The sequence below is a fragment of the Pseudopipra pipra genome, chromosome 11 (assembly GCF_036250125.1).
Source record: "Pseudopipra pipra isolate bDixPip1 chromosome 11, bDixPip1.hap1, whole genome shotgun sequence".
Taxonomy (NCBI): Eukaryota; Metazoa; Chordata; class Aves; order Passeriformes; family Pipridae; genus Pseudopipra; species Pseudopipra pipra.
In genome coordinates, this window is record NC_087559.1 from 17431445 (window position 1) to 17445596 (window position 14152).

The window sequence follows — 14152 nt, forward strand, 5'->3', positions numbered from 1 at the left end:
TCCAGCAGCAACTTGGCCAAACCACATCACATTCAAAATGTGCTGGTAAAAGGGATCCACATGAAGTTTGGACAAGGGCTTGTGTCCGTGCTTATCTCGGCTATTCCAGGCACTCTGTGACTTACTATAGTGTCATTCATCTTCCTTTGAATCTTTGTACTACTGAAAGGAAGTCCATGAAAGTGCAGCTTCACAAAGTTACACTTGGTGACATTTGAAAGCATAATGTCCCCAGTGCAGGAACAAAGAACAGAATGGTCTTTGTATGTATATGGATAAATAAGGAAATACAGAACCTACATTAAAATGGGGGCATGGTTTGAGCAACAACCTCCTCTGAACACTGAACTCCTGTTTCTTGAGTCTTAAAGCACTAAATGAGTAAAATTGTTTAATATACTCATCTGGTATCTTTCCATATCTATCTAGGGGCAAGTACACATGTTTATTACTCTTCCATTTCAAATAAAGAGAAGGCTTAAAGATTTGTTTGAAAGATATAAAAAATTGGCTAATTCCAATGCATTCACCCCTAAAGCTTTTACTGTAAAGTAGAACTTCAAAAGTGTTCTCTGCTCATGTTCTGCTTGCTGGTGTCCTGTGCCTTCAGGGTGTCCTGGCAGAGCTCTGCCTGTGTGCCAAGTCCAGCCATACCTGTGCAGGTCTGCAAAGCCCTGATGTCCAGCACAGCTGCACTTGTGATATTGGGAAAGAAATCCCTGGAGGAGGGGTTTTTTTTCAGTTTGCTTGCAGCTGAGTGATAGAAACCTGATTTGTGGAGCATCAGGTTTTGCCTCTGAGAAAAACAAGGAGTGTAATGCCCCTGCTGACAGGGTGGGTGTGCCTGGGCTGCAGGGAGGTGAGGTGGTTCTGTACCCAACTGTGTAAGGCATTTCAGAGAGGGGCCCAAATGGAGATGACAGGTCAAGGAGATGTGACCAGCTCTGAACTCAGTCTTTGCAGCACTGAGGGGCAACCACCAGCCTCATCCTCCTTCCAGCAGCCCCTCTCCTCTCCTTGAAGCAGGTCACTGCTGAGGAGGGAAGCACATTCCCTGGGTTCTGTCTCTCCTTTCCCTTTACAAATTATTCCCTCAGCCCACCCGGATGGGTTTTTTCCTGTTTAGAAAGCACAACTCCAGCTCTTTACGTCATTATGTTTCACTTACAAGGGCCTCAGTCACTGCTGTATCAATATTAATATGAATAAGTATTGGAAATCAAAGACTATCTACTTGATTTACCTTGGGAAAGGGGGAAGAAAGCACCTCTTGCTTCAGAGCCTCTCAGCTGTCTGAAGCAGCCTCATGCATACCAACTGTGTGGCTGACAGAGCTCAGAGATGAACCCTCCCTTGGACAGGGGTCCAAGCAGAAGTGCCTCCAGCCCTTTAAATGGCAGATTAACCTCCTCTTTGGTTCCACTCTCAGTCCGTGGCTCCTGTTGCCTGTTCCTTTCAAATAAAATCCTTTTAAACCCCTTGTTCTGCCTTTTCCTCTGGGCTTCCTTGTACACACAGTTCTATCCAGACCAGCCTTAGTGTTGGTTATGGATCACCCCAGTCCTCCTCCTGTGTGTAACATCTCCATGCAATCAACTGCTACAACACAGGACTTATGCTGTGAGCTGTTCCAATTCTCTTATCAGGACTTTCCAAAAATAAAAATAAATTGTAACCTGGGCCATACCCCTCACCACAGGATGGCACACAAGGACACGTGCTGAACACAGTCACAGCACTAGCACAGTGGTGAATAATCTCTGAAATAAAAGCAAAATAGTTATAAGATATAAAGGTAGTTGCAGTTTAGCTGTGGCTTTGGGTGACTATCCTTTAAAAAGTATTAAAGACACCAAAACCCCTGCACCAAAGATAAATGGTCAGGGTTTCTGCATCACCACCTATGCTGCTGTTTTCCTAAGAGAATATGACATTTTCTGGGTTGGTGCTTCTTTTTAATGCTTTTAGTTTCTCACTCTATTTATCTGCTCCAGCTCATTAATAACCTCGTGCCAGTCACCTCAACCCAGCCCCAGCAGAGGACTGCTCCACACTCCCTAATCCTGGATATCCACATGCATGGATGCCATGCCTAGGTAGATATGTACATACAGTATATACACACACATCTTCAAGGGAATACACAGGAGCTCACACTGGGTTACATTAGGGAAGAGGAATTTGGAGGAATTAAATCAATATCAATCCAGGGAATACCTCGAATTTCCATGGGCTGGCACAGGGATACTCCCTACAGCCCAGGTGAGTGGTGTTCCCCAGACACACACAGCACAATCCCCAGAAATCCCACAGTTCTGGGAGTAACACTGTGGTGTTCTGACATCCTAAGACACAAGCAGTATTCCTGATTTCCCATAATCATTTACTATGAACCTCAAAATAATAGAAGCCAACACAAGTATTTCTACGATTAATATAAGTAACAGGAGGTAGATCTACCTCCATGGACAGAAAAAGGATTTCTCTTGATTGGCAACAGATACATCCTGCAATTAGTTATTTGTAATTTTTTTTTCCTCCTCTTTTCACAGCAGTCTGTTCCTGCTCCTCTTCTGTTCCTGACTTGAGCCCTGACAATGGGCCTGCCAGGAAAGTGCTGTGCTGCCTCTCCTTTCACACATGCACATCACAAACTAGAAGCGAGTGTATGGCTAAGCCAAGGAACGTGCATTATTTAGTGAGGTCCATCTGTCTAAGGGAAGCTGCTCTTACATTTATCTGGTTTATTATCTTCTAATTAACTACACATCATCAGTCATTAACAGGCTTTCACCAAGATGCATGTACCCACTTACCAAATTAATAAAATCAGAAGGGGTTCCTGCACTTGATGGCTGCAAAGGCTCCTTCTGGTTGTCTTGGGAATGATGTTCTGTGGGTGCTTATTTTTGGCACACCCAGGTGCCTGGCCCACCCAGGTGCAGACAGCCTGTGCAGCAGTTACTAATCTGCTTCCAGATTCCCCTCTTCCCTCACGTGCCAGTGAAAATGATGTCCCATCAGTCATACTTCTTCCCCCTTTGTGCACAGATAATTTCCAGACTTGAGAGCACAAGCTTGTTACGTCCGACCTGGTGCCACCACCACTGTTCCCTGTTTGAGAGTTCATCCCCAGAAGCCCATCACCTTCCCCATCCTTTCCTTGCATGCCTGGGACTCCCAGAAAGTCTGAAGGCCCTCAGACACATGTACTCACCAGCACAATGTTGTGCCCACCTCCATCAGCCCTGGGCCGTGGTGCCATGAGCGAGTCCTCCACACTGCTGTGGCACTGCCTGTGCCAGAGACAAGGAAATGCAGCTTGGAGAGGTCTTCTGCTGCCTTTGGAAGTTGTCAGCTCTTGCAGGTGGCTCTTCACCTCCAAATCCTGCTGCTTTCAGCTTCCACATCTCCTACTTTCCCTCCTTTGGGGTATTTGGAAGCAGTGTCAGGTCTTGCTCTCTGCCAGGTGAGCAGAAGGGCAGAGGGAAGCACCAGCAGCGCCAGCACCACCCCCTGCTCGCCAGGCACGGGCTCTGCTCCCACCAGCCACTGCCATCAGCATCATCCTTATCCCTACAGGCCACACTCAGCCTTGTCAGCCATGGTCCCTGCTGTGCTCACACACACACACTTTCACTGTGCTTTGGCCCCACCGTTACATGTTCCTGCTGACTGACTCTGCACCTCCCCAGGATGTGCCAGTGGCACTCGCTCAGCTTTTCCCCTGTTCAACACAGCCCCTGCCACCATGGGCCAGCATGGATATGTCCCCACGAGGGCACCCAATACCCCTGCCACCAGATCCAGCCTGCCCCATGTGGAATGCTCTGCTCTGGCTGGGAAGCCCAGATATTAGTGACACCCAGCATTAGTGAGATCATGCTTAACCTTTCAGATCTTGCTATTAATTGAACCCTGTTGACCTCACTAGCAGCTAGGATGAATCCCACGCAGGTCACTCCTGCTCCTGAATACCTCCCAGGCTTTGGGGCCATCCCCTGCTCCCAAGCTCCCATCCTGACCCAGAAGTACACGGCACCAGGAGCACCTGTCCCTGAGATGGCATGGAACACACTGCAGGACAGTGGCACTGCTGGCAGGGCCTTCAAGCTGCCAAACCTTCACTGACATGGCTTCAGCTCCCAAGGACCTCATCAGCAGAGACCAAACCACAACAGGAATCCTCTAAAGCATTACATGCTTCTAAAACATACAGTTTCAGCCACAAGACAAGCACTGACAAATTTTCAGTTTTATTAAAAAAATTCTAGCAGCAAAACCTGTAACAATTCAAAAAAACAAACAAACAAACAAAAAAGACCAAACCTTCAAAAAGAACATGACACAGAGAGAAAGAGACAAAGATGGAGAGAGACTGGCTTGGGGTTCCCCCACTGTTCACTCCAGTTCCTTGTAGCGGGCAAACATGACCCTCCGGACGGCGTCGCGGTAGGTCTCGTTCGACTGCCTCTTGGGGGGCTTCCCTGGGGCCCCCAGGCCAGGGCCCTTCCTCCGATTTTCTGCCTGAAAACAGTCACACAGTGATTTCTCCTCCCATAAAGAAAAAGCTTCCCTGGGGCTGCTTCAAGGACTGCTGACTGCTCCCATGTGGATCCGTGGGTGGAGGAAGAGCAAGTGCCCTCTGTTCCTCCAAAAGCTGCTTGGGAGAAACTACAGGCCCTTTGTGGGCAACGAAAGCAGCTGCAGCCAGCAAATGCCCTTTGAGAATCAAACCCCAGGGATGGGCTGTGGGGAACAACAGGAGCATATGGCGGGGTGGCAGCCAAGCAGGCAGTGCCGGCAGCCCAGGCAGCCGCGTGCCAGCCAGGATGGAAACCGAGCAAAGGAGAGTGCCAGCGAGAGCTGGGCTCTTGGGGAGCTGTTTGCTGTTAGCCTGCATTGGCACAAGCTCAGCTGTTCTCTCTAGCAGAGCTCCCATGGGCGCTGGTACCTCGCTTGGAATTTCAACCAGTGTTTAAGGACCGGCTTTTGCAGCCAGTGCCTGCATTATTCAGCAATATCTGTCTGGAGTTGGCCCAGGAGAGTAGGCCTGGGGCTGGAAGTTTCTCTCAAGTCCAACTTACCTGAATACCAGAGATCTCACCAATAAGACCAAGAGATCAAAGTCCTGTGGGGCTGAAGTGGGCACATGGCTTTGTCCCGCGTGACTTGCAAGTGAAAGGAAAGCACATCTCTAGGGCTCTTCTGGGAGGCCTTTCTAGGAACTCTACGAGGGGCTGTGCTTTGCCACCAGCTCCCCACCCAGACAGGGAGCCCTGATCAGAGGTCAGACCTCCCAGAGCGCGTCGCTGGAGCTGGCTCTGCGACAAAGCCCATTTTATGGGCACAGGAACCTCACCACGAGGACTCAGCAGCAGCTGGGGCCGGTTCCTGCTGTCTGCACTGAAGAGGGACTCTTGCCTCGTGTGTGTGGGCTCAAGCAAACACGCGTCACAAAGCCTCAAATATTTGCTTTAATGATATACTCGACTGCAAGCTGAAAGTCACACCATGAGCCGTGCTCCAGGCTGCCCCTCGGCAAAGCACGGACACCACGGCAGCCTGGTGAGCCATGAACCTGCCATCACAGCACCATCCTGCTCCTGTGTCCCTGGGCAGGGGAGAGCAGCCCCTGCCCCAGGCCGCTTCTCAGACAAGCCCTGTGAAGCTGAAGGTCCCCTGAGAGACCAGCCTGTCACGGTAAGGCAGGGTCGGGTAGACCCTGATACCCTTTGATACCCTTTGCCAATGGGACTCTGCTCCTCAGGCAAGGAACCCTGGCATCACCTTCCACTGTCCAGAGTCTGCAACGGCAGTGAGAGCCTCACAAGTGCTAAGCAGAGCAGACAAAGAGCAGGACATGCCCTGTGGCTTTGGTTACAGTTGCACCTCCTGGGTGGAGGTTCACCTTTTCCCCCAGATCATGCGGCTGCAGAGCACTGAGCTGGTGACCTGCTCAACCCCCAGCCTGGCTTCGGGCAGGTACTAATCAGATGCTCACATCCTTCCTGATCTACTGTTGTTTTATTTCCAGCACCTCCAGATCCATATAAATTCTAACCTTGTTCTGCAGCCAAGATACTTGCAGCCCCTCCCAGCCTGCAAAGTTCATCACTGCACACATATTATTCCATCAAGTGGGTGCCTAGACCTGCAGCCTGCCTCTTGCTCTGTCTGGGAACTCCCTCCAGCTGTTATGGGAGACATTATGGGCTGCAAGACAGTGGTGTGCTTTGAAAGGAAGGGAAGACTCACCTCCATTGGTGATGCTGTGCCCTGCTGGTTGTGGCCGAAGCCCTTCTTCCACCCCGGAGACTGCACCATTCGGTTCCCTTTGTTGTTACTGTCAAAGTCACTGCAAAAGAGATAGAATCAATTGTCCAATCTTCCAATGCTTCAAACACATGCCAGGGATTTTTAGCTCTACTAATAGAACCTTCACTGACATTCCAACCTCTCGTGAGGAATATCCAAGTTTCTTGCCAGAAGCACACCGCCTAAGGAAAGCACCACAGTGGATTCTATGTGCAGGGCTCACACACCTTTGACTGCAAAATTTCTTGTCCCACCTCAGGGGGAAATACACCAGGGCACAGGAAATGAGCTCAAGTTCCAAAATATTTACAGTACAAGCCAGCCAGCAGCGTTCTATGCTTGTATTCCTTAATTAGAATTTTGGCAATAGCGAGTAAGTGAAGTCTAATCCCTGTTGCTCTGTTAGATCTTTCTTTTCTCCCAGTGCTGTGGTCATGGAGTTCAACAGATGCAGTGTTAACTCAGACACCCTTTCTCCCACCTGGTCATTACTCATCCAAAACCACTAACCAAAACTCACAGTTTTGAAGACCTCTCAGCACAAAAATAGCTTCCTTCAGACAAGTTCTACTTTCTGGCTGCTGATGACACCGCACACAAACTGCTTTAGTCTATCCAAAGCTATTCCAGGAAAACAGGGAAGAGAAAATGTGGATTTTTAAACTGCAAGACACAGAGGAAAGGTCTCTTTCTGAGGTGCGGCACCAGAAGGTAACAGGCACATAACCAGTGTTGTCTTCAACACATGCCTGGCCCTTCCTCAGCCCACTGGAACACACGAGCTCGCAGCAGGCAGGTCTGTCGCGAGCTCCGCACAGCGCGCACTTTCTTCCTCCACCTACTCTGAATGAGATGGAAACAGCTCCCAGCGTTCCTCTGAGTCAGTGAACAGATGAAACACAGCTTTGCTCTTTCTTTCGATGGCTAGATGCCAGGACAGGAGGACAGCAAGTGCCTTAAGGACGAGGTGGATGGGAACAAGCTGCATTCTGCTCTCTATGCCTGGTCAGGCACACTCAAGCCCCCATCTCACCCTTCCAGCACCAGACAGCTTATCTCTGCTTTTCCCTAAACCCTCATTTCCATCAATGCCCTCCTCCTGCCCTCTCTGAGATGTCCTGCAGCACAACAGGCTCACAGTTTGGGGAACTCTGTCTGACAGTCTGACTGACTGTTAATTTGCAGACCTACCCTACTGGCCTTGGCATGCCAGCAGCACACACCCCATCCCAGCATCAGCAGCCCCAGAGAGGTCTAACCAAGAGCAGCCATTACCTCTCTGAATCCCGGTCATATCTGAGTCGTTTCCTCTCTGGTGAATCCAGCTGCTGGAATTTCTCTCTCCGATCATTTCCTTTGTCTTTATGTCTCCCCTTCATAAGAGAAAAAACAAAGTAAGTACAGGACCTATGAAAGATTCAACACTGCAGAAGAAAGCTCTGCAGCCAGATCTCATCCTCAGCTGGCTGGAAGGTTGTCCTGGGGACCCACAAACACTGAATGCATCACATCCCACAATCCACTTGCTCTGTCCTGATGGCACCTGTTGGGCTGAGTCAGACCTGTGGTTGCAGCCTTCCAGCTATGGCACCAGGAGCAGCTCTGTGACATTCCAAACAATGGACGAGTACAGCTCTCCCATCCCTGGCCAGGCAGCAGCAGCCCATACACCGCATCAGTTTAGACAGAAATTTGGGACCCATTTAGCCCAGAGCCCTGGCTTGCAGAACCACACTGAGACCCTTCTGGGAGAAGGGAGATAAGCTCTTAGAAGCCACAGCACTTCCAACAGGTCCCAGTGCAGAGTGAGCCCACAATTCACTCATTGGAAGGCTGCAGATATGGTGTGTAAGTGGAGGGTCTGCCTGGAACCACCATCCCCCCAGTGCAAAAGCACAAGCAGCAGTCTGCCCACCACAGCAGACCCACCTCACGCTCTCTCTTCTCCAAGTACGCCAGTTCCTGCTCGGATCGTTTGATCTTCATATGAATCTCTAGGTTTTGCTGGAAGGAAGAAAACAGAAGCCAGTGTCAAGCAGAGAACACAAGCTGTCTGAGTCATCTGCTCCACCCGTAATGAGCACAGGTAAAGCAGCATGTTCTTGCACTTGCACTATACCAGGCACAGCAGGCTCTCTTGCAGCCCAGACTATCTGATCCCCCACAGAGGCCTGGAGCGTTTCCTCCTGCAGATAGGAAGGCAACCAGTCCTATTTTAACCAGTGTGCAGTTTGGCCCTCCTAGAAGCAAGAGCTCAAAAGCAGCCCAGAACATGGGGAGGAAAGTGCCAAGTTCCTACTTCTCTCACACTTGTGTGTGCCAGCACCCCACTCTCCCCAAGACTCAGTTATCTCACCACAGCTTACAAAGTCACACCTTGATGTTACAGCACTCCCGTGACAGGAACAAGCAGCTCACACAATGCTTTGAACAGAGCTTCAGGGGAACTTTGCCTGCTACTGTGCCTAATTCAGCACAGCTCTTCCCACCCAACCGCTGCATTTTTCCTGCAGATCACGAAGCCATCAAGGCAAAAGCAGCTCGCAGTACACCCCCACCCACTGCTCCCCCATACCTTGTGCAGGTTGGAAAGCTGCTGGTGCTTGATGAGCATTTCCTTGTTGGGAAACTGCCTCCTGCACAGCAGGCAGGCCAGCTTGTTCCAGTCGGTGAGCTTGTCGTCGCTGGCCTTGGCCTTCCGCGGCTGCTCCTCGCGCTGTGCTGGTGGGTGGGGGGGAGGCGGCAGCCACTGAGCCTGGGACTGCTCCTCCTCCTCCTCCTCCTCTTCATTGTCACTGTCTCCTCCATACTCTCCCAGAAGTCCTATCAGAGGGTTCACCACCTTGGGCTGGGGGAAATGGCAGAAAAGTGTGACAGTTTGTAGCATCAAGCCTGCCCGGCCACGTGGGGCTTTCCCTCCCCAGTCGACCTCCCTGTGACTGCTGTCTCTGTTCCAGCCCAGGAGGGAGAGAGCAGCTTCCCAGCAAGGCAGGTAGGGAATGCAGAGAAGCTGGCTGGCTTTCCATTCACACCACAGGGTGGAAGGCCTTCTGTTCTCTAGGCAGGAATGCTTTGGTGCCAGGCTTTCCCAACCTGCCACACACCTGAGCATAAGAAGCTGACCGAGGCAGTGGCTGTTTGGCAGGGAGCTGCTGTCAGTCACTTCCTCCAGCAATGGACATCAGTGAGGTTTGCCTTTCCTCAGCCCAGAGGTGGCTGGAAGAGTTTTCTGCTTGAGGACTGGTCGAGTGAAGAGACCCTGCTTAAATGCAGGTACCAAATTTCCCCATGCTAGAAGACCACAAACAGGGGCAGAGCTATAAAACAAACTGCCTTCACCATTCCATCCCCAGTGCTGTCGCTCAGGGTCACAACCAGGCTGTGGTGAGTCTCACTAGTCCTGTGCCCAGGCTCAAACAAGGCAAAACACAATCCTCTGGAGCCACTTACCGGGGCTGCACTCTCTTCCTTTTTCACAGAAGGAGGTAAAGGTTTTTTAAAGACGTCTTCTGCAGAGAACTTCTCCTCTCCAGTCTCAGTCTGAAACAGTCAAGATCAGGTGTTGAGACCACCATGGACTCAGTGCACAATAGCTAAACACTCATTCAAACAGGCCTCCAAAGACACCAGGTGATTGGCAGAAACGAGGTGGTGATTTTGGTGGGAGACATTCCCATTCTGGGGAATCCATAGCTCTCCTGAAGCTACACTCAGAGAACACCAGAGACTGCAGACACCCAGCCCTGTAACAGGATGAGCCTGTGATGCTCACCTGTGTGCTCAGCAGCACAAAGAGCAGGCTGGGGTGAAGCCTCACATTTACACACTTTACAGAGAACTGGAGAGAAGCCCTGGACAGGCTCCAGCTTAGCAGTTCACGAGCTATTCATACTTGACCAGGAAGACAAGTGCCATGCAACATCTTACCAGGCCTGAGCTCTCGTCCTTCTTCACAGAGGGAGGCAATGGCTTTTTGAAGACGTCTTCTGCAAAGAACCTCTCCTCTCCAGGCTCATTCTGAAAAACCCAGGACTGGGTATTAGGCCAACAGCAGCACAGGGGTCAAAGAGTGCACAGTGCAGCCAGGAAGCCACTTCTGAGCATCCACACAGCTGGGAAAAATGATGGAAGGATTTCTACTGGAGATGCTTTTACCCTCTATTCAGACAGGATCATGTTTCTCCTAGGACAGTGACCCTGAAAGCCTCCATACTAGATGAGACTTCTTGGCTGGCTTGGTACCAGTCTCAGGGACAATTGCACCCCTCGGGTCACAGCTGCCCGGGACTAGTCATGTCAGAGCACATCCAGACCAAGAGGTAAGGAGGAACATAAAGTTTCTGCATTTGTGGTAAATCACTTCTACTAACTCTCCTGGCACTCCTGAGGCACTGTGAGTACCACAGCCCTAGGCTGTGCTCAAACATCACTTTGGGCAGCTCTTCACACTGGGGAGATAGTGTTTGATCACTGGGAGCAGCACTGCCCTAGGACTGGGGGGCAGGAACAGCAGTTAGGGGAGAGCTGAGTCTCTGTTATCATCTGACTTGGTATGTTTAAACGTCTTTGCTAGTTTCTGTAGTCCCTGTTACAATAGCTGGGTGCTTTCAGCAGTGTGAAGGAAACGCGTGTCTTGGTTAACTGGATGTGTCTCAATCCTTTACCATAAGGAAGGGATGAGAAGCCCAGGATTTAATGTCACAAGAGAAAAATTTCAGGAACTTACTCCCACCTGGCTGGACAAAAACCACATTCCTGGCCAGCTACTGATTCCATGGATTTCATTGTCTTCTCTCACTGTCCCTCCCTTTTTGAATCCTCTGATTAATCTCTATTTTCTAACCTCTCATACCTCAGCCTCCTGATCATTCTGATGCTTGGAGGGATTTACCTTAGCAGAAGTACTTTTCCCTTTGTCCTTTTTGTCCCTGTTGTCCCTGCTGTGTGGCTCCTTCCTTTCATTTGTCCATTCTTGGCTCCCGTGCCGCCGCCTCCTGTTCTCTGTCGGGGATGAGCAGGATTCTCGGGATGAGCAGGATTCTCTGTCTATCGTGACTTCCCTCTGAAAGAGATATTTGGAGCAGACTTAGCCAAAACCCTACAATCTTCTTACTGGGCTTCTTGTCCTTACTGGGCTGGGGAGACCAGCACAGTAAGAAGAGACTGCAGAGGGAAAAGGCTTCAGAACTTTGCTGGGGCCCAAGTCAGGTTATCAGAGCACTGCCCTGCTCGCCCACAACACAGACATCTCTAGGATCATGAAAACAAGATGATAGTCCCAGAGAACCTCTGCTGATGGCTCTTTTTTGGCATCCTCATAACTACTGCTGGCTGGGGTAGAGAAGCAAAGAGACCACAGATGAAAACAGAGTTGTGCTGTCCATCTTTTATTACATCACATGTCTTCAGTAAAATTTAGCAATGATGCTCTGCTTATAAGTCTACTCAAGGAAGAGCAGACCAAAAACCTCCCAAAGGTAGGGCTTCAGAGGTCAAAGAGATGGCTACAGCTGCTTCGACACACAGTTAATGGGTTCCTAGCCTCTCATTAAGGTGACATTTTGCAATGATATTTTTCCCTTTCATACAGGTCAAAGGACGGAGTGAAAGAAACAAAGCTGCCTCTATACTGCCCTGTCTTCAGGATCTAGATGCAAAATCTCTCCAGAGAAGGGCTGTTTGTAAGAACATATTGCATGTACAGCTTTCTTCCCACGCACTCACCTGAGTCCTGGGGTCATAGTATGTCCCAGCTATGGGATCATAGTAATTCCCGGTTTCAGGATCATAAATGTATGTGGACACATCCGATGGTGCTGGAGAGAGAGAGACAAGAGTTAGCAGCAGTCCTCCAAGGACAGAACTTGCCTTTTACAAAGACAAAAGCATGAGCAAATATTACACTGGTGAAAGGATCAAGGGTTGGAAAGAAGGATTTTTCCCTCCTGGCAAGAGAGCTTCACATCACTCAACCTACATCTTCTTTTCTTTAAAGAGTAAGAAGGGTAATAAGTTTTCACAATTCTTCTGGTTTAGGACTCTGGCAAAACTGTCCACATCAAAGCAGATTTACAGGGGCTGTGCCAAGATCACCAGACCACAACATTTGGCTGGACAAAGACATGAAATTCAGTAATTTCCTTAAGAATGGGGTAATGAGTACCAGGCTCTGTATCCACCCACCCCTGTGAACAAGAAAGAGCTGTTCTCTCTCAAACAGTCTCCTGTTTAAAGTGATGACACTCCCCACATCCCTTCCACCCCGTGGGTGCATGAAAGCTCCCAAGAAGAAAGGGGAGTGAACTGTTTCAACAGGAAAAGCCAAAGGCCTTAAGGGTAGTAGGCCCACAATGTCAGGAATGCTCTTCATTTCCCAAGTGTTCTTGGACAGAGCTCAGCAATGCTACATATAAGTTCCTAAAACAATCAGGAGTGCTCTTCCAGCTACTGGCACTGCTACATCAAGTGTATTTTCTTCCGTCTCTGCTAGTAACTGCCAGGCTGATTTTATCCCATCAGTTTTCCACAACAAGGAAAAACAGGCAGCAAGTTTCCTTTATCTGCATGTAGTTTCGCACAGTGAGAGTAGAGAGAAACACATCATCAGATAGGAAAATGTGACTAAACAAAGTTGGCAAAGGAACTCAGAAGTGGGTGTAGCAAACAAACCTACTCTTAGCCTTTAAAAATATTTTTGGGCTGATTTCTACATGTCAGTGCCCTTTTAAGGAAGAAAAGTCTCCACAGTAGGAGTGAAGCAGAGTTTAACTTACACTGTGCTCTGGTGCGTCGCTGTGATTCGCCACCCCTCCTGTCCCTCATGCCCCTTCTGCCCTGGAGTAAGTGAACAACACAAACAGATAAGAGACTCCTTGACAAACATCATATTGCTTCTCCTCCCTCTCACAGGCCCAAAGTTCAGCAGAATGGCTCATTTAGCTACCCCAAAAAGAGCACAAGCAGACACAGCTTTTCATCTACAGAGCAATGGACAGTGTTGCAAAGCACAAGATCTCTGTAGCCTCCATGAGAGGTGCTCACAGCAATACATATGGAAGCCTCCTGCCCATTCAGTATGGGAAGAGCCCTGTAGTCTAGTAACGAGCACTAAAGAAGAGACATTCCCTCTGGGAGCTGAGACCAGTCATCAACTGAATCACTCTGTAAAGCGTGGTATGGGGTAACCCAGCCCGAACTCCCTGCAGCAGCACCTGCACTCTGACTTCACTTCCACGCACGTGATGAACACAGCATGAGGGGCAGAGCAGCAGTGAGAGCACATATGAGCATTATCATCCCATCAAACCTGCTGAACTTTCAGCAGCCCAGAGGGAAAAAGCCCAACCCAGCCTGGCCTGTCTCCCCAAGCGTTCCCCACCTTCCAGTGACCCACAAGGAAGCTGTGCAGACCTACCGGGCCATAGTAGGAATTGTCACCGTGCTCCCCATAGTCATTCCTGTTGAGATAAAGGTTGCAGGTTAATGTCAATTTGGCTTCACAATAATCTCAGCATAGTCAAAATGATAGCAGGACAAATAAAGGCAGAAAAACCATCTTTGCTGGCCACATGTTGGATTGAGTCCATCCCAGGAGACAGATTTGGCAGATCGCTGTCTCCACAACAGTTATGACCCCACTCTGCTGTATCCACAAAGATGAATCTCTCCAAATGCTTTTTAAAAAGCTGAACACATTAATTCCTTGACAATGGTATTTGATGGCTTGACAACAGCAATATGCAGTATGATCACTAATCCCATACTGCTCAATCACTGAAGCTTCTTCAAGCTCCAATGTCTTCATTTCTCCAACACATTTTTAGAGTGTAGGAAC

At 49.5% G+C, this 14152-nt stretch overlaps 1 protein-coding gene across 2 annotated transcripts in view; it reads right to left on the minus strand.

Annotated features, from left to right (window-relative positions):
* Positions 1-4237: 4237 nt before the first annotated feature.
* Positions 4238-14152, minus strand: part of RBM6 (RNA binding motif protein 6) — a 57314-nt gene continuing 47399 nt past the window's right edge. For both annotated transcript variants that reach the window (XM_064667913.1, XM_064667914.1), the window contains 11 exons: positions 13733-13775; positions 13092-13152; positions 12043-12134; positions 11210-11380; positions 10246-10335; positions 9769-9858; positions 8894-9166; positions 8248-8322; positions 7594-7691; positions 6259-6358; positions 4238-4527 (listed from right to left, as the gene is read on the minus strand). In XM_064667913.1, the coding sequence (XP_064523983.1) occupies positions 4402-4527; positions 6259-6358; positions 7594-7691; positions 8248-8322; positions 8894-9166; positions 9769-9858; positions 10246-10335; positions 11210-11380; positions 12043-12134; positions 13092-13152; positions 13733-13775 (1219 nt within the window). In that variant the 3' untranslated portion in view covers positions 4238-4401. The remainder of the gene's footprint in view (positions 4528-6258; positions 6359-7593; positions 7692-8247; positions 8323-8893; positions 9167-9768; positions 9859-10245; positions 10336-11209; positions 11381-12042; positions 12135-13091; positions 13153-13732; positions 13776-14152) is intronic.